This window comes from Orycteropus afer, unplaced genomic scaffold (genome assembly GCF_000298275.1).
Source record: "Orycteropus afer afer isolate SDZICR_OR568_19922 unplaced genomic scaffold, OryAfe1.0 scaffold00004, whole genome shotgun sequence".
In the NCBI taxonomy this organism is placed as follows: Eukaryota; Metazoa; Chordata; class Mammalia; order Tubulidentata; family Orycteropodidae; genus Orycteropus; species Orycteropus afer.
Window position 1 is genome coordinate 28,572,229 of NW_006921591.1, and position 19,172 is coordinate 28,591,400.

At 37.7% G+C, this 19,172-nt stretch overlaps 1 protein-coding gene across 1 annotated transcript in view; it reads left to right on the forward strand.

Moving 5' to 3' along the window:
* The window catches only part of CNTNAP5 (contactin associated protein family member 5), a 1,495,600-nt gene that overhangs the window by 1,474,530 nt on the left and 1,898 nt on the right, over nt 1-19,172 (forward strand). Inside the window, exons 22-23 of the mRNA XM_042780525.1 lie at nt 4,077-4,295; nt 17,384-17,455. Coding sequence (XP_042636459.1) covers nt 4,077-4,295; nt 17,384-17,455 — 291 coding nt within the window. The remainder of the gene's footprint in view (nt 1-4,076; nt 4,296-17,383; nt 17,456-19,172) is intronic.

A 19,172-nucleotide genomic window follows, 5' to 3' on the forward strand; every position in this document is an offset into this window, starting at 1 on the left:
AATGCCTTAGGCACTACACCACCAGAGCTCCTGGAAACCAGCCAAAGACACTACTAAAAAGGAAATCATAGACCACTATCCCTCATGAACATAGACAAAGAATTCTCAACAAAGTCCTAGCCAATAAAATCTAACAATATATCAAAAAAAAAAAAAAAAAAAAGGTATCATAACCAAGTAGGATTCATACCAGGTGTGCAAGAATGGTTCAACACAAGAAAACTAATTAACATAATTGACCACATAAATAAAACAAAAGAACTATATGATCATATCAATTGATTCAGAAAAGCAGATAAAAGCACTCAACAAAATAGGAATAGAAGGAAAATTCCTAACCATAATTAAAGGAATATACACAACACCAATGGACAACATTATTCTCAATCAAGAGGGACTGAAAATATTCCCCTTCTGAATGTGAACAAGGCAAGGATGCCCTTGTCACCACTTCTATTCAATATTTTATTGGAAGTCCTATCTAAGCAATAGGCAAGAAAGGGAAATAAAAAGCATCTAAGCAAAGGAAGTAAAACCAGCTCTATTTGAACATGATATGATCTTGTACTAGAAAATCCCAGAGTCTCAGCAAGAAAACTACTGCATCTAATTGCAGGATTCAGCAAAGTGGCAGGGTACAAGATCACCATAAAAATCCATTAGAATCCTTGATAGTAACAAAGAGAATGCTGAAAAAGAAATCAGGAAAATAATACCATTTATAATAAGCACCCAAAAGATGAACTACATAGGAATAAATGTAACCAGAGACACACAAAAAAAGAACATACAATGAAATCCCCAAATCACTACTACAAAAAACCAAAAGAGGTATGTATAAATGGAAGAATATATCTTGCTTAACACTGTGAAAATGTCTGTAGTACCCAAAGTGATCTACAGATATAATGCATTCTCAATCCAGATTTCATCATCTTTCTTTAAAGAGATAGAAAAAATAATTACCAACTTTAAATGGAAATGAAAGAGACCCCAGATAATTAAAACACTAATAAAGCATAAGAACAAAGTAGAGGCTTCACACTCCTGAACCTCAAAACCTACTTTATAACCATAGTAGTAAATACAACCTGGTATTGATATATTTACAGGCACATAAATAAATGGAACAGAATTGAGAACACAGAAGAAAATTCATCAACTTATGGACAGCTGATCTTTGACAAAATGCCAAAAATGGTGGTAGTTAAATTAGATAATTTTCCGCTAAAAATTTCAACAGGATCTATATCTCTCACCATATACAAAAAGTAAATTAAGATGGATCAAAGACCTAAATGTGAAACCTAACAATAAATATGATGAAAGAAAAAAATGGGAAATTTAGTGGCCCAAATTCATTGCATAAATACAGAATTAAACATGTTTTAAAATGCACAAACAGCAAAAGACAAACTAGACAACTTGGACCTCTTAAATATTAAACACTTATATGCATCAAGAGATTTCACCAAAGAATAAAAAGAGAACCTACAGACTGGTATAAATATTTTAATAGCAATTTTTATCAGACAAGGGTCTCTAAAATTATTTTTAAAAACTTCAATACATCAACAACTACACAAACAACCAATAAAAACAAACAAAACCAAGTAATCGGCAAAAAAGCAAAGGAAAAAAAATGTGCAGAGAACAACAGACACCTCATCAAAGAAGACATTCAGGCACCAAACAAACACATGAAGAAATGCTTATGAACATTGGCCATTAGAGCGATAGAAATCAAAACAGCAATGGGAGAATCACCTCACCCAATTATTAATAGCAAAGTTCATAAAAACAGAAAACAACAAATGCTGTTAAATGTGTGGAGAGTTTGGAACCCTCATACACTGCTGGTGAGACTATAAAATGGTACAACCATTGTGGAAAATAGTATATAACTTCCTTAAAAATTGTTGTTGTTGTTATTTGCCGCCGAGTCAGGCCAGACTCATAGAGACCTCTCCTTGAGTTTCCAAGGCCGTATCACTATGGAAGTAGGTTGCCCAACCTTCCTTCTGAGGCATGGCTGGTGGGTTTGAACTGCCAGCCTTCTGGTTAGCAGTCAAGTGCCTCAGGCACTATGCTACTAGAATTCCTTCCTTAAAAATTAGAAATTAAAAAAAAATATATATGATCCAGAAATCCCACTACTAGTTATATATCCTAGAGAAATAAGAACTATGACATGAACACATATGCACACACACCCATGTTCATTGCAGTGCTAGTCACAATGGCAAACAGATGGAAAGTGCTCATCATTGGATGAAAGGATAAACAGACCATGGTAAATGCTCACATGGAACACTATACAACATTAAAAAATAACTGTGAATGTGCAAAACACTTCATATCATGGATGAACCTGGAGGAAAATATACTGAGTGAAATTCGTCAATCACCAAAGGACAAACATTGTATAAGACAACAACTGTAAAATTCAAGAAAAGGTTTACACACAGAAGGAAACATTCTTTTAAGTTTATCAGGGGTGGTGGGCTGGGGGGAGTAAGTAAAGCACTAACTAGAGGATGTTGTTGTTGTTGTTTGCCGTCGAGTCGGCCCCGACTCATAGCGACCCCTCCTTGGGTTTCCGAGGCAGTATCACTACGGAAGTAGGATTGCCCAACCTTCCTTCCGAGGAGTGGCTGGTGGGTTTGAACCGCCAGCCTTCTGGTTAGCAGTCAAGTGCCTTAGGCACTATGCTACCAGAGCTCCTATTAACTTATGTGAAAAGAAAGGTAATATAAAATAAGGACAAGGTCAACACAAAATGATCCAGGCACAGGAAGACACTGAGAGTACAAGAGTTAAAGGCAACAAAGGTAAATATATCACATACCCTATCCTAAAATAAGGGGAGCTCTGGTGGCATAGTACCTAAGGCACTTGACTGCTAACCAGAAGGTTGGCGGTTCAAACCTAGCAGCCTCTCCTCGGAAGGAAGATTGGGCAATCTACTTCCACAGTGATACTGCGTCAGAAACCCAAGGAGGGTTCGTATGAGTCAGAGATGACTCAAAGCACATAACAACGACAACAATCCTAAAATAACAGTAATAACAATAATCCACAACTGGATACACAGATATACACACAAACTGAGCAGGAGTGGTAAGACAAGTAAGACTACACCCCAAAATATGTACAGGATTGAGAGAGGATTATTTCTACAAAATTATTTGGACTCTTTGCAAATATATTCATGGATATAATAGAGCATAAAAGGGGCAAAGCTATGCAAACTTCTTAGCCATAACCAAACATTTTGAAGGAGTGAGTCTCTGGACTTAGGGGCTTAGGACTGTATTCTTGGGGGACACTGAAGACAATTGGTATTAACATAGTTCACAAAGACAATGTTCTAACTCCTACTTTGATGAGTGGTATCTGGGGTCTTAAAAGCTTATGAGTAGCCATCTAAGATGCAACTATTGGCTTCTCCCCACCTGGATCAAAGAAGAGTGGAGAAAATCAAAGATGCCAATAAACAATTGGGCCAATGGAATAATGGACCATGTAAACCCCAGCCTCCAGGACTCTGAGAGCAGAACTCAATGATGCCCAGCTACCACTGCTAACCACTGTGAAAGGGATCATAAGAGGTTCTGTATGGAATGTGAGAAAAATATGGAAGAGCACTCAAAATAATACAATAATGTAGGCTTACTGGTCAGATGGAGTATGAGGGAAACTCCAAGTTTATGTCCCTTAGATACTTTTCAGGCCTGGAACAGAACTCGCCCCTGTGGCTCAACTTTCAGCCAAATGATAGACAGGCCTGTAAGGTGAATAATAACACCAGGACTTAAGCACTCTTTAGAACAATCAGTCATTGACACAGGGAGAAAGCGGGAAAAACACTGTTACATTTCTGGGATTGCAATCAATGTCACAAACAAAATTCACTTGAATTGTTGAATGAAAAGCCAATTTGCTCTTATCCTTTCACTCAAATCATAATAAAATGTTAAAAGAAGAATAAGAAGGTAATTTATGTAGTTTTAGACATTAAGTAAAGATGACTCAAGAGTTTGAATAAAATAATATGATTGTCTTTCATGTTACAGATGATCTTGTACTGGATTCCGAAGTTGCCAAAGCAAATACCCTGGGTTTTGTTGGATGCCTGTCTTCTGTACAGTACAATCACATAGCACCACTGAAGGCAGCCCTGCGGCATGCCACCATCGCACCTGTGACTGTTCAAGGGACCTTGACAGAATCTAGCTGTGGCTCTTTGATGGATTCAGACGTGAATGCAGTAACTACAGTGCATTCCTCATCAGGTACATTCCAAGAGAATAATATCCAAGAAATTGATTGATGGAACTTCTCTCATTAGCATTAGGGTTTTTTTTTTAAGTTTCAAGAAGAAAAATTTGTTTGACATGACACAATTCCTTACTTTGTATAATTACAGGTGGTTCATAATTAGGACTAATATTTTATACACATTCTAATATTATTTTTCTTTTGTATGATGAGTAGTTAGTACTAAATTAACACTTGCAAAAAAATACATATATATAGTTATATATATAATTACATATATAGTCACATATGAAGATCTGGTGGCATAGTGGATGAGGCATTTGACTGCTAAATAGAAGGTTGGTGAGTCAAACCCACCAGCTTCTCCATGGGAGGACGATGAGGCAATATACTTCCATAAAGATTTACAGGCTTGGGAACCCAATGGAGATCACTATAAGCTGGAATCAACTTGAGGGCAGTGAGTTTTTTTTTTTTTTTTTTTTCACACATGTTTCACATACACTTTTACTCATAGCAACCCAAGGTACAACAGAACGAAATGCTGCCTGGTCTTGTGCTGTCCTCACAATCATTGCCATGCTTGAGCCCACTATCATAGCCACTATCAATCCATCTTGTGGAGCCTCTTCCCCTTCTTCACTGACCCTCTTCTTTAGCCATCATGATATCCTTCTCCGAAGACTGGTCCTTTCAGATATCGTTATGAGAGACAAATTATGAGAGAAAAACCTTGGCCATTCTTGCTCCTCAGGAGCATTCCAGCTCTACTTCCTCTAAGACAGATTTGGTCATTTTTCTAGCAGTCCATGGTACATTAAATATTTTTCATCAACACAACAATTCAAATGAATCAATTCTGCTATCTTCCTTATTCTTTGTCCAGCTGTCACATGCATATGTTGTTGTATTGTTGTTGTTATGTGCCATAGCAACCTTATGCACAGCAGAGCGAAACATTGCCTGGTCCTGTGCCAGCCTCATGATCCTTGCTATACCTGAGCATATCATTGCAGCCACTGTGTCTATCCATCTCGTTGAGAGCCTTCCCCTGTTTTGTTGACCTTCCACTTTACCAGGCATGATATCCTTCTCCAGGAAATGGTTCCTTCTGACAACATAAGTAAGTGAGACAAAATCTGGCCATTTTGGCTTCCAAGGAGCATTCCAGCTGCACTTCCTCTGGGACAGATTTGTTAGTCCTTTTAGCAGACCTGGTTACTCTTAGCATTCTTCTCCAACACCACAACTCAAAAGCATCAACTCTTCTATGTTGTTGTTATGTGCCTTCAAGTCAGACCTGAATCATAGCAACCCCTCCTTGCATTTCCGAGGCAGTATCACTACGGAAGTAGATTGCCCAACCTTCCTTCCAAGGAGGGGCTAGTAGGTTTGAACCACCAGCCTTCTGCTTAGCAGTCAAATGCCTTAAGCACTATGCTACCAGAGCTCCTAACTCTTCTTTGGTCTTCCTTATTCATTGTCCAGCTCTCACATGCATACAAGGCAATTGGAAATATCATGGCCTGTGTCAAGCACACCTTAGTCCTCAAGGAGACATCCTTGCTCCTCAGCACTGTTTTCTTTATATTGAGGTGTAATCCATACTGCAGACTATAGCCTTTAATCTTCATCAGTAAGTGCTTCAAGTCATTCTCCCTTTCAAAAAGCAAAATTGTGTTATCTGCATATCACAGGTTGTTAATGAGTCTTCTTCCAATCCTGATGCCACATTCTTTTCCATATAATCCAGTTTCTCAGATGCTCAGCATACAAGTTGAATAAGTATGGTAAAAGGATACAACCTTGATGCACTCCCTTCTTGATTTTGGACCATTCAGTGTCCTCTTGTTCTGTTTGAATGACAGCCTTCTGATCTATGTACAAGTTCCTCATGTGCACAGGCAAGTGTTCTGGAATTTCCATTCTTCTCAATGTTATCCATAATTTGTTATGATCCACACAATCCAAAGCTTTTACAAAGTCAATAAAACATACATAAAGATCTTTCTGGTATTCTTTGCTTTCAGTTAAGATCCATCTGACATCAGCAATGATATCTCTCATTCTACATCCTCTTCTGAATCCAGTTTGCATTTTTGGATGTTCTCTTCAATATACTGCTGCAACTGTTTTTGAATTATTTTGAGCAAAATTTTACTTGCATATGATAATGATGTTCAATAATTTCTACATTCTGTGGGGTCCCCTTTCCTTGGAATGGATACAAATATGGATCTTACAGTCAGTTGGCCATTGGCCAGGTAGCTATCTTCCAAATCTCTTGGCATAGCTGAGTGAGTACCTCCAGTGTGGCATCCTTTTGTTGAAACATCTCAATGGGTATTCTATCAATTCCTGGAGCCTTGTTCTTCACCAATTCTTTCAGTGTAGCTTCGACTTCTTCCTTCAGTAACATTGTTTCTTGATCATATGCCATCTACTAAAATGGATGAACATCAACAAATTCTTTTTTGTACAGTGACTCTGTGTATTCCTTCCATCTTCTTTTGGTGCTTCCTGCATCACTCACTATTTTGCCCATAGAATATTCCAATATTGCAACTTGAGGCTTAAGTTTTTTCCTGTTTTTCAGCTTGAGAAATGCCAAGCCTGTTCTTCCCTTTTGGTTTTCGAACTGCAGGTTTTTGCACATTTCATTGCAATAATTGGCTTTGTCTGCTTGAGTTGCTCTTTGAAATCTTCTGTTCAGCTCTTTTATTTTTTATTTCTTCCATTTGTTTTAGCTACTCTCTGCTCAAGGGCAAGTTTCAGAGTCTATTCTGACATCCATTTTTGTCTTGTCTTCCTTTGTTGTCTTTTTAATGACCCTTTCCTTTCTTCATATATGATATTCTTGATGTCATCCCACAATTTCTCTGATTTTTGGTCATTGGTGTTCAATGCATAAAATCTATTCTTTAAATATTCTCTAGATTCAGGAGGAATATTATCAAGGTCATATTTGGGCTCCTGTGGATTTGTTTTAATTGTCTTCAACTTCAGTTTGAATGTACATGTGAGCAGTGATGGTCTATTCCACCATCAGCTCCTGGCCTTGTTTTAGCCAAAGATATTGAACTTCTCCAGTGTCCCTTGCCACAGACATACTCAATCTGAATCCTGTGTATCCCATATGGTGAAGTCCACGTGTATAGTCATCACTTATGTTGTTGAAAAAAATGTATTTGCAATGAATAAGTCATTGGTCTTGCAAAATTCTATCATGCGATCTACAGTGTTATTTCTATCACCAAAGCCATATTTTCCAACAACTAGCAACTCTTCTTTCTTTCCAACTTTTGCAATCCAGTCAGCAGTGATAACCAACAAATCTTGATTGCGAGTTTGGTCAATTTCAGACTGCAGAAGTTGGTAGAAATCTTCGATTTCCTCATCTTTGGCTGTGGTGGTTGGTGCATAAATTTGAATAATAGTAATATTAACTGGTCTTCCTCGTAGGCATATGGATATTATCCTATTACTGACAGCATTGTATTTCAAGACAGATATTGAAACACTCTTTGTAACAAAGAATGCCACATCATTCCTCAACTTTCATTCCTGGCATAATGGATCATATGGTTGTCTGATTCAATATGGCCAAAACCAGTCCATTTCAGCTCACTAATGGTAGCGTAATGCCTAAGGCACCTGACTGCTAACTAGAAGGCTGGTGGTTCAAACCCATCAGCCATTCCTCGAAAGGAAGCTTGGGCCATCTACTTCCTTAGTGATACTGCCTCGGAAACCCAAGGAGGGGTCGCTATAACTCGGATCCAACTCGACAGCACATAACAACAACAACAACAATGCCTAGGATATAGATCTTTATACATTCCATTTCATTTTTGACAACTTCCAATTTTTCTAGATTCATACTTCATACATTCTATGTTCCAATTATTATCTGTTCCTACTCATTTTATAGGAGCTCTGGTAGCATAGTGCCTAAGGCACTTTACTGCTAACCAGAAGGCTGGCGGTTCAAACCCTCCAGCCACTCCTCAGAAAGAAGATGGGGCAATCTACTTCTGTAGTGATACTGCCTCAGAAACCCAAAGAGGGGTCACTGTGAGTCGGGGCCAGCTAAATGGCACATAACAACAACAGCCCTCATTTCATATGCTATATCAGCCAATGGAAGTCCTGAAAGCTTTACCCCTATCATTAAGGTCATTTCTACTCTGAGGAGTCAGCCCTTCCCCAGTGAAATTTTGAGTGTCTTCCCACCTGATGAGTTCATCTTCCAGCACTACACTGGACAATGTTTCAAGGTTATTCATCAAGTTTTCCAGTAATATATCAGACAGTATTTCACTGCTCTTCATAAGGTTTACACTGGCCAATTCTTTGAGAAGTGGATGGCCTCTTCCTTCTTTTGAGTCTGTTTTTGACCAGAAGTTCTGCTGAAACCCATCCACCATGGGTTACCCTGCTGGCATTTTGTAACACGGTGGCATAGCCTCCAGCCTCACAGCAACATGCAAGCCATCACAGGACAACAAACTGACAGACAAGTTTATCTCCCTTAGGTGTTCCCAAACCCCCTGCACCTGCATACCTCAGGCGTCTTTAAAACAGAGCCACCCGCAAGTAAAAAGCTGCCCCTGAGCCTCTGCCCACCTACATCAGGCCCTGGCCTTAATATAGCACTGCCCTAAACAAAAGGCAGCTCCCAGCCCTGGGCCCACCTACCTCAGGCCCCAGCCTTAAATTAGAGCTACTCCCAAGTGAAAAGCAGCCTCCAAGCCCTGGGCCTGCTTACCTCAGGCCCCAGCCTTAACAAAGAGCCACACCCAAGCGAAAGGCAGCATCCAAACCCTGGGCCCACCTACTTCAGGTCCCGGCCTTAATAAACAGCTGCCTCCAAGTGAAAAGCAGCCTCCAACCCCTGGGCCCGCATACCTCAGGCCCTGGACTTAATAGAGAGCCATACTCAAGCGAAAAACAGCCTCCAAGCCCCAGGCTCACCTACCTTAGGCCCCAGCCTTAATAAATAGCCACCTCTAAGCAAAAAGCAGAGTCCAGGCCCTGGGACTATCTACTTCAGGTCCTGACTTTAATAAACAGCCACCTCCATGCATAAAGCAGCTTCCAAGCCTCAGCCTCATGCATACGAGGCTATTGAAAATACCATGGCTTGGGTTAAGCACACCTTTACTTTTAAAGAGTTTAAACAGGTCTTTGGCAACAGGTTTTCCCATTGCAATATTTCCTTCGATTTCTTGACTCCTGCTTCCACAGGCATTGATTGTGGATCCAAGTAAAATGAAAATCCTTGACGACTTCAATCTTTTCTCCATTTATCATGATGCTGCTTATTGGTCTAGTTGTAAGGGTTTTTTTTTTTTTTTTTTTCTTTATTTTGAGATGTAATCCACACTGAAGGCTTTGATCTTCATCACTAAGTGCTTCAATTCATATTCACTTCTAGCAAGCAGATTATTAATGATTCTGCCTCCAATCCTGATGCTGCATTCTTCCTATAGTCCAGCTTCTTGTACTATTTGCTCAGCACACAGACTGAATAAGTATGGTGAAAGGATGCAACTCTGATATATACCTTTCCTGATTTTAAACCTTGCAGTATCACCTTGGTTTTATTTATTTATTTATTGAATGATTGTCTCTTGATCTACATACAAGTTCCTCATGAGTACAATTAAATATTCTAGAATTCCCTTTATTCACAATGGTACCTATAATTTGTTATGATCTCAACAGTAGAATGCTTTCTCATACTCAGGGAAACACAGATAAACATCTTTTTTGTTTTCTTTTCTTTCAGCCAAGATCCATCTGATATCAGCAATGATATCCCTTGTTCCTCTGCCCTCTGAATCTGGCTTAAATTTCTAGTAGTTTCCTGTCAATGGATTGCATTTTTGAATAATCTTCAGCAAAATTTAACTTGTATGTGAGAGTAAAGTTATGGTTTGATAGTTTCCTCATTCTGTTAGATCACCTTTCTTTGGAATAGGCATGAATATTGATCTCTCCAGCCAATTAGACAGGCAGCAGTCTTCTAAATATCTTGTCATAAATGAGTGAGCACCTCCAGCACTGTATCCACTTGTTTAAACATGGCAATCGGTATTCCATCAATTCCTGGAGCCTTGTTTTTCTCCAATTCCTTCAGTGCAGCTTGGATTTCTTCCTATAATACCACTGTTTCCTGATCATATGTGATCTCCTGAAATAGTTGAACATCATCCAATTCTTTTAGGTACAGTGACTCTGTATTCCTTCCAGCTTCTTTGATGCTTTCTATATCATTCAATATTTTACCCATAGTATCCTTCAATATTACAACTTCCAACTTGAATTTTTGCTCCAGTTCTTTCAGCTTGATAAATGACAGCATGTTCTTCCTCTTTGATTTTCTATCTCCAGGCCTTACACATTTCATTATAATACTTTATTCTGTCCTCTTGTGTTTCCTTTTGAAATCTTCTATTCAGGTCTTCTATATCATCGTTTCTTCCATTTGCTTTAGTTACTCACCACCTTCAAGAGCAAATTTGAGAGTCTCTTAAGCCTTATTTTCTTCCTTTCCTGGCTTTGTAATGACCTTTTTCTGTCTTCATGTATTATGTCCTTGATGTCATCCTACACCTTGTCTGATCTTTGGTTACTGATGTTAATGCATCAAGTCTATTCTTCAGATGGTCTCTAGATTCAGGTGGGATATCTTGGACTTGTTTTAATATTCTCCATCTTCAACTTAAACTTGTCTTTTTTGCAGTTGACCCATGGCCTTGTTCTGACTGATGATATTGATTTCTCCATTGTCTCTTTCCACAGATGTAGTCAATTAGATTACTGTGTATTCCATCTGGCAAGGTTCACATACATAGTAGCCCTTTATATTGTTTAAAAATTGCATTTTCAGTGAATAACTTGGTTATGCAAATTTCTGTCATGAAATCTCTTGCATCATTTATATCACTAAGGTTATATTTTCCAACTGCTGATGCTTCTTCTTTGTTTCCAACTTTCACATTTCAATCACCAGTAATTATCAATATACCTTGATTGCATGTTTGGCCAATTTCAGACTGCAGAATTTTGGGAAAATCTTCAGATGCTTCATCTTTGGCTTTAGTGGTTAGTGTATAAATTTGGATAATTGTTTCATTAACTGATTTTCCTTGTAAGCACATGGATAATAATCCTATCATTGACAGCATTGTACTTCAGGGCAGATCTTTAAATTTTCATTTTGACAATGGATGTGACACCATTCCTGGAATAGTACATAATATGATTGTCTGATTCAAAATTGCCAATACTAGTACATTTTAGTTCACTAATTCCTAGGAATTTGCGAAGAATGGTGGTACCAGAATGCTTAATGATGTTCATGAAGAACCTGTAGATAGAGCAAGAGTCAGTCGTTTCAGCAGAACAAGAGGATGATACTGCACGGTTTAAAATCAGGAAAGGTGTGTGTCTCTTCACTTGTTATGGATCTATGAGATTTTTAATTTCCTTTTCTCTTTCTGTAGGTTGTGTGTTTCTTAGAATTTGTCCATTTCATCTAATTTATCCAGTTTGTTGCTGTACAATTATTCCTAATAATTCTCTCATAATTCTCTTTCTCTTGGGTAAATTGTAATGGCTCATTTTTTACATTCTGTTTTGGTTATTTGCATCTTCTTCTTCTTCTTTTTTTTTTCAATTTCATAGATGTTTTCAAAGAATCAGCTTCTGGTTTGTTGATGATATTGTTTTTCTGTTTTAAATGTTATTTATTTCTGCCCTGATCTTTGCTATTTACTTTGTTTTTATAGGTTTAGGCTTTATTTTATTCTTCCTCTCTTTCTTTCTAATTGCTCAAGTTGTTGATTTAGGCTGTTGACTTGAGATCTTTCTTTTTTTTTTTTTCATGTAAGACTTTATTGCTGTGCATTTCCTTCTGCAACACATATTTTTTTATATGTATTGCTTTCATTTTCATTTGACTCTAAGTAATTTATTATTTCTTCCTTGACTCATTAGTAGCTTAATAGTGTTTTATTTAGTTTTCATATTTTTCAGTACTTTAAAAATCATCAAGACATGTTTTGTCCTCTAACATGTGGTTGATCCTGGAGAATGATCTATATACACTGGAAGAAAACACATATAATTTTGGATTGTTCTGTAAGTGATTGTTAAGTCTAGTTGGTTTACAGTATCACTCAGGTCCTCTGATTCCTTATTGATTTTCTTCCTAGATATCCTGTCCAATATTTAAAGTGGTATATTGAAGTTTCTCACTATTATTGTAGTGTTCAATTCTATCAGTGTTTGTTTTATATATCAAAGTGCTCCAATGTTGGGTGCATATATATTTATGAATGTTAAATCTTTTTGATGAGTTGACCTTTCTAATGTCCATCTTTCTCTCTTCTAACAGATTTTGTCTTAAAGTCTACTTTGTCTTTTAGGACTGCCACCTATAGCTCTTTTTGGTTATTATTTGCATGGGATATATTTTTTTTTCCATCTTTTCACTTTCTACCTGTTTGTATCTTTGAGTCTAATGTGTCTCTTGTAAATAGCATATAGTTGGATCATGTTTTATTTTTTTTTTTGTTGTTGTTTGCTTAACCCATTTTGCCACTCTCACCCTTTTGATCAGAGCATTTATTTAATTACATTCACTGCAATTCTGATAAGAAATGATGTACTCCAGCATTTTGTTATTTGATTTTTGTGTGTCTTAAGCCTTCTTTGCCTTTGCCATTTACTGCTGCTGACTAGGCAGCAGACTCCACTTGAGTTGGCTGTCTGTAGAAATTTGCAGCATTCTAGCATCTGACTGTTACAGGATAAGAAAGGGGATGATATCCTCCAAATGAACCCCCAGGGATATCTCTGTCTTTTTTGTTGTAGAGCAACAGTTCTGGTTTCTTTTGGTTGGCATAAGTAGGAGGTGTGGTGGTTAGGGAGGAAGGCGCTTTTTTTCCCTCCATTCATAGCAGCCTGTGTGGTTGGGTGGAGAGCAGGGATGATGGTAGAAGCAATTTTCCTATGCAATTAGTTGTGGATTTGTTGATTCTTGCCTGTCTGCAATTTCTGGCTGCTATCCTTTGCTCCTGATTCAGACTTCCTCAAAGCCAAGCACTATTTCCTTGTTATACTTCTTGTATTTGTGGAGGAAGTCAGTACAATGATCTGTTTATGTCACCATCTTCCCAGAATCCACCTGATTATGCTTCGAAATGGTTATTATATGGGTGACCATGTCTTACCAGGTTTTTTTTTTTTTCCTGGGGAGCTATTTCTACATATACAGAAAATAGATTTTGTTCAGATTCTACTGCTAATACTTTATGATATGTGCAGTTAAGGGGTACTGGTCATGAGGAAGCTAGATTTCAGATTTTTTTACGTCCCCAGTTTGTTTTAATATTATTCTATCATATACATACCCCTAATATGCATTGAGAACCCCAGTAGCTGTTGAAACCACATTGTTACAAAAATGCTTAGGTTCATGGTTATTTATTCATTTATTTTTTTCTCAAACTGGTGACTCTTTCACAATGATCTGTGGTAGGTAGTTGATATGTATGTAGGAAGATGAAAATCGGAGAAAATTTATTTACTAAAGAAGTCATGGGACTTTTACATTTTGAGAAATATTCTTTTCCAGATGTTAAGACCCTTCAGTAAGAACTCTTAGCAGTTATTTTGTAAATATTAAGAAAAAGTAAAAAACTCACTGCCTTTGAGTCAGAGCCAACTCATAGGGACTGCTCATTGGATTTCCAAGGTGGTATCACTACAGAAGTAGATTGCTCAACCTTCCTTCCAAGGAGAAGCACTTTTAATTCTTTATATATGTATTTTGAGCTGAGTGTTAACAAATTTCCATCCCTTTGCTCTTCCAGGAATGTATTAGAAACACTTTATTGCATTATGTCTTTTCATTTTTATGAAAAATCATGTGAAATTGTCTTGCATAAAGTTACCTTAGTTCTCCTTTTATCTCATTCATCACACATCACATCTATAAAGTACTTACTTCATGTTAACTTCAGTGGTTAGTGCAGATACAGAAACAAAACTGTAAATGCTCAAAGTTCATAATTTCAGAAAACTGAATATCTGGTGTGAGATGATATGTCTGGAGGTGAGGAAATAGCATTGGGTACATGACATTATACATTATAATACATGTGGGAGATGCTATAATAGAGGGATGAACAGAGTTCTGTGTTGTATGGAACACAAAGAAAGTGGAGCAAATTTTTTTTTTTAAAGAAAGAACTGGTGGTTGATTCATAGAGAATTTGTTCATGTGAATTTGCCTAAGAAGGAATTTGCAGGATTCAGAAGGCAGATATTAAAAATCAAACAATGTATGCAGAGTTCTGATTTCCAGGTGGTGTTTAGTATGTTTAATGCTCATGGAAAACTCACCATGGATAAATGATCAGTTGTATGTGTGAAAGTATCTTAGATACACATACATCTAAATGAATGTTACTCCTAGTTATGATATTGGTAGTATTTCAAACCCTTGGAGAATTTTTCTTTTGGAAGCACTTGAAAAGAATAGAGCATAATCTTTTCACTATCAAAACTTATACACACTCATCACTCTTTGAAGACTGCTTGGTTCCCTCTAATTTTGACCATCAAGAAGTCAAATTCATCTTTAAAAAGTGACTATTTTTCAGTAACACATTTATGAGGAAAGATATTTAGCTGAGTCATTATACCCCCTCATTTTATGAGGTGGGTGGAGTTGGTGATTAAAACTTGCAAAAAGGACAAGGAGGCCACATGTTCTGACCTCCTCTAATCCCACAAGAGGAAGGCAGAATCACCATCAATAGCCCAAGGCCTATTACTGCAAGGCCAGACATGCTGCCTCCCTCTAGCCCTTTCTCCAACTGTTCCTCCCAAAGCACCACCACCCTCTCCTGGGTTCGATAGTTCGCTTCAGTGGCCACACATAACTCACAGATTATGGAGTTTATTAGGGAAGCACCAGGCTACAACTCAAGTTCAGGAAGAACACTCAGTCTCTCTTCCCAGCCCACTGTCTCTCAGCCAAGTCTCTCACAGTCTCTCCCCCAGCAGTGCATGTCCCTCAGTGTCTTACTCAGCAATGCATGTCTCTTGCATCTCTTTCCCAGCAGCACATGTCTCTTTCAGGAGTGTGTGTCTCTTTCAGCAGCACGTCTTCCTCAACCAGCAGTCAGAGAGGGTTCTGCCTCTAGGAGGCCTCCTTTTGAGCATGGCAGAGTGGCCAAACTAGCCAATCATAGCATCAGAACTCTAAGCACCTGAGAGAGAACCCCGCATAACATGGCATTGTGCCACGCCCAACAGAAATAACTCAGGTGGATAACATTTACAATCAGGAGCTCCTCAGTTGCTCATTCCACCACTGAGTTTACAATGACTTATGGGTAGAAAAGCCATACTAAGTAATTTACTGCACTGCAAAACTAAAGGATAGTTTAAGGCAATTTAGACATACTGTGAACAGAGAGTGAGATTGAGACAAATGGATAATGACCCTAATGGCTATTTTGCAGGACAGTGGTTACCACACACAGATATAGTCAAGGTTTTTATAGTCATATTACTGAAGCTGCCATCTTCTCAGAGCTGAAAGGTTTATTTGGAACTTAAATAAATAGTAGACAGAATTAATAAATTAAGTGCATGAGTATCAACATGACATAATCAAAATATGTTAATAATGGCGATTTTTGGGTGAAAATCAAAGCTATATTGGTTTCCAATCTTAAAAGTGGTGCATGGATTGAATAAGGGGAAATAAGTAAGAAGAACTTACTTCTTTGGAGTAAGGGGGAATAAAAAAGCCACAGTCTGAATCCTGATCAGTTGTTAAGGTTTTCAAAATTTATAAAGAATTATTATAAAAAGCAAATATAAAGAAGCAAGATTTATAAAGAATATTCATTGTGCCATAACCTATTATAAAACTTATTAATTTATATAATGCTTACAAAACTGTAAGAAGTAGAAACTATTGTGTTTCTTATTTTACAGATGATAAAATTTATATGACATATGACCACCGTAATCATTGCATAACATGCATAGTCATTTGCCAAATAGATAATAAATTACGAATGAAGAAAAGGGATTGAGTTTTTTGTTGCCTGCTTTTCACTGATGTTAGTGTTTTTCCAGGCAATAGGGAAACATAATAGAAAGTGTAACAGTGAGTATAGCAGATGGATGGCTTTTATTTAAATCTTGACTCTGCCACATATGAGCTTTAGGACTTTAGGGAAGTTAGTTAATGATTCCTATCAAATTTCTTTATCAGTGAAATGGGAAAAGTAGTTCTCCTGTTGTGTTCATTTCCTGAGGATTAAATGGTACAATAATAATAATAATAGCTAATATTTATTAAATGACTGGTAGCAGCACTAGGTACTGAAAATTTTATATGTATTATATGTGTACATGTGGGTATCATTATCCTTCTTTTAATACATGTGCAAATTATTATTTTAAGATTTATTTTGCTCAATATCATCAGACCAACCAGATTCAAACCATGTCTGTGTGATTTCAAATGTGACATTCTTTCTTATAAGTAGTATATATATGTCATAAATGTTAATGAATAGTCCCTCTCTTGTCAGTAAAGGTTGCTCTCAGGGGTGTTAATTCCCTATCAGGTTCATCTTTCCTTGTCAATGAATTTAGAATCCTCTTACAACTAAAGAGTTCTCTCAGAGAGACACTTGCTTGAAGTAAGAAGCAATCAATTAAAAGAGGCTTCATATGATGCATAGAAACTCTCCAGCAAAGCAGCATGGAAATTCAGGGGTAGGCTAAAAACATTTTGGGCAGGGTGCCAACATCATCTTATTCAACCCTTTATCTCATAAGTTACACAGAAGCTAGCAGAGTTAACAGGACATTAGATGGGAGCAGAGTACTTCAGATGCTTTTTGTAGTGTATGTTTGTTTGAGTACCTTTTAAAATACTAGCTTACAACTTTTTGAGAGCACCTTGCCTAACTCACAGATGTTATCATTTCATCTCCACACTGAATACTAACTCCCAGGACATGAGTGAGAAATGAAGGTTTGTGTCTTTGACTCCTTTCAGACTCTTTTGAGAAGACAGATGAGCAAGAACCACTCACCAATGCAGTTCGAAGTGATTCAGCCGTAATTGGAGGTAAGCCATTGTTTGTTCCTGAAAGCAGAAAAGATATAAATGATCCTATACTTTCCAGAATGTTATCTGAAACCCCCCTTAATTGTGGCCACCCAGCACCGAGTCCCACATTATCTGAGGCATTATGAGCCTTTTCATGAATAGACATGCCTGCCACATGATCAAAGGAACCCTTTCCCCCAGCACCACCAGCTTCACAAATGTATCCCATCCCATCAGGCAATTGAGAATTGAGTTAACAGCTGGAGCACATACTTGCAAACAGTCAAGCACATCCTGTTCATCTCCATCAGTTGTCAATTTTCTTAAAACAAAAATAAAGCAAACTTCTAAAATGGCATATGGGGAAGAAGGCGATGTGCAGGCAGACAGATGGGTGAAGTTGCACTCCTGTTGGATTTTCTCAAACAAGTGATTTGGGTTAGATCTATGAATGGGCTGAAACCTTACATCTCAAATCTAGCACCCACATATGGTTACTGATTCAGGTCTTGTATGCTGTGTTGTGATTCAGCTCTGTCTCCAACCCTCCCTTACTTAATCCATTCTCTCATTGCCTTTTTGTCTCATCCTTCTTTATTATGCCTCAGCTTGGCTTTTGCCCGTCGTAACATGATTTTTCCATCTTGGTCTTATAACAGAGAGTGACTCTAAAACCATGTTTGATATAAGATGCCTGTGACAATCTAAATTAATTTCCATCTGAGAAGCATGACCCTATCAGGTGCCTCGGTCCTGCTGTTGGAAGCCTAGAATAACTGAACCACACCAGATGGAGTTCTCCTTTGAAAATTCTACAATGTCCATTCATTTAACTTATATTTAATGAACATGAACTAAGTAAGGATCAGGTTCTGTGGTAGGGCATAGAGATACCTGGATAAAAAAAAAAAAAAAAACATAATATAATGCTGTTCTCAAAGAACTAACAGCAAAGCAGGAAAAAAAAGGGGGGGGGGGATAAATAGATAGCAATAGAGTTAGTAGAGTGTGCTGAGAATGGAACTGCAATGTCTATGGAAGCACAAAGATGGGCTATTATATTAAGCCTGTAAGGAAAGAAAACCACAACTGTTTCTTAAGAATTTCTTTAAAGGTCTGGCCTAAATTTCTGCTAGAGGAAAGAGTATCCAACTTGATTTTTGTTTGTCATTAAGAAACATGGGAAAAACTTTGCAGCTTGCTTCTCTCTTCATATAATCTTCCATTTGACACATGCAGAAAAAGTTTTTTCTGACATTCTCCCACCAATTCTGGTAGCATAGTGCTTAAGTCACTTGACTGCTAACCAGAAGGCTGACAGTTCAAATCCACCAGCTGCTCCTCGGAAGGAAGGTTGGGCAATCTACTTCCATAGTGATACATCAGAAACCCAAGGAGGGGTGCATGAGTCTGATCTGACTCAACTGCACATAACAATAGCAACAAGTGAGGCTTTTAGAACAGGAAATTCATTTTGACCCCAGGAAAATTCTTAGAAGTTTATATAGCATCCAACACTGAATATGTCAAAGAAGTAGAAACTGGGTCTCTATTTCATCTCTTAAACCTGCAGCCACTCAGAAAATTTGAACTTAACACCACATAGAATATTCAAAGATTTGTTTACTGCCATGTTCTAAAACCGTTGGGGCAAATGTCACATAATTAATTAGAAATATAAAAAAGTAAGCAATATTAATTATGGCCCTAGCTCTACCAAAAATAAGGAAGAGAT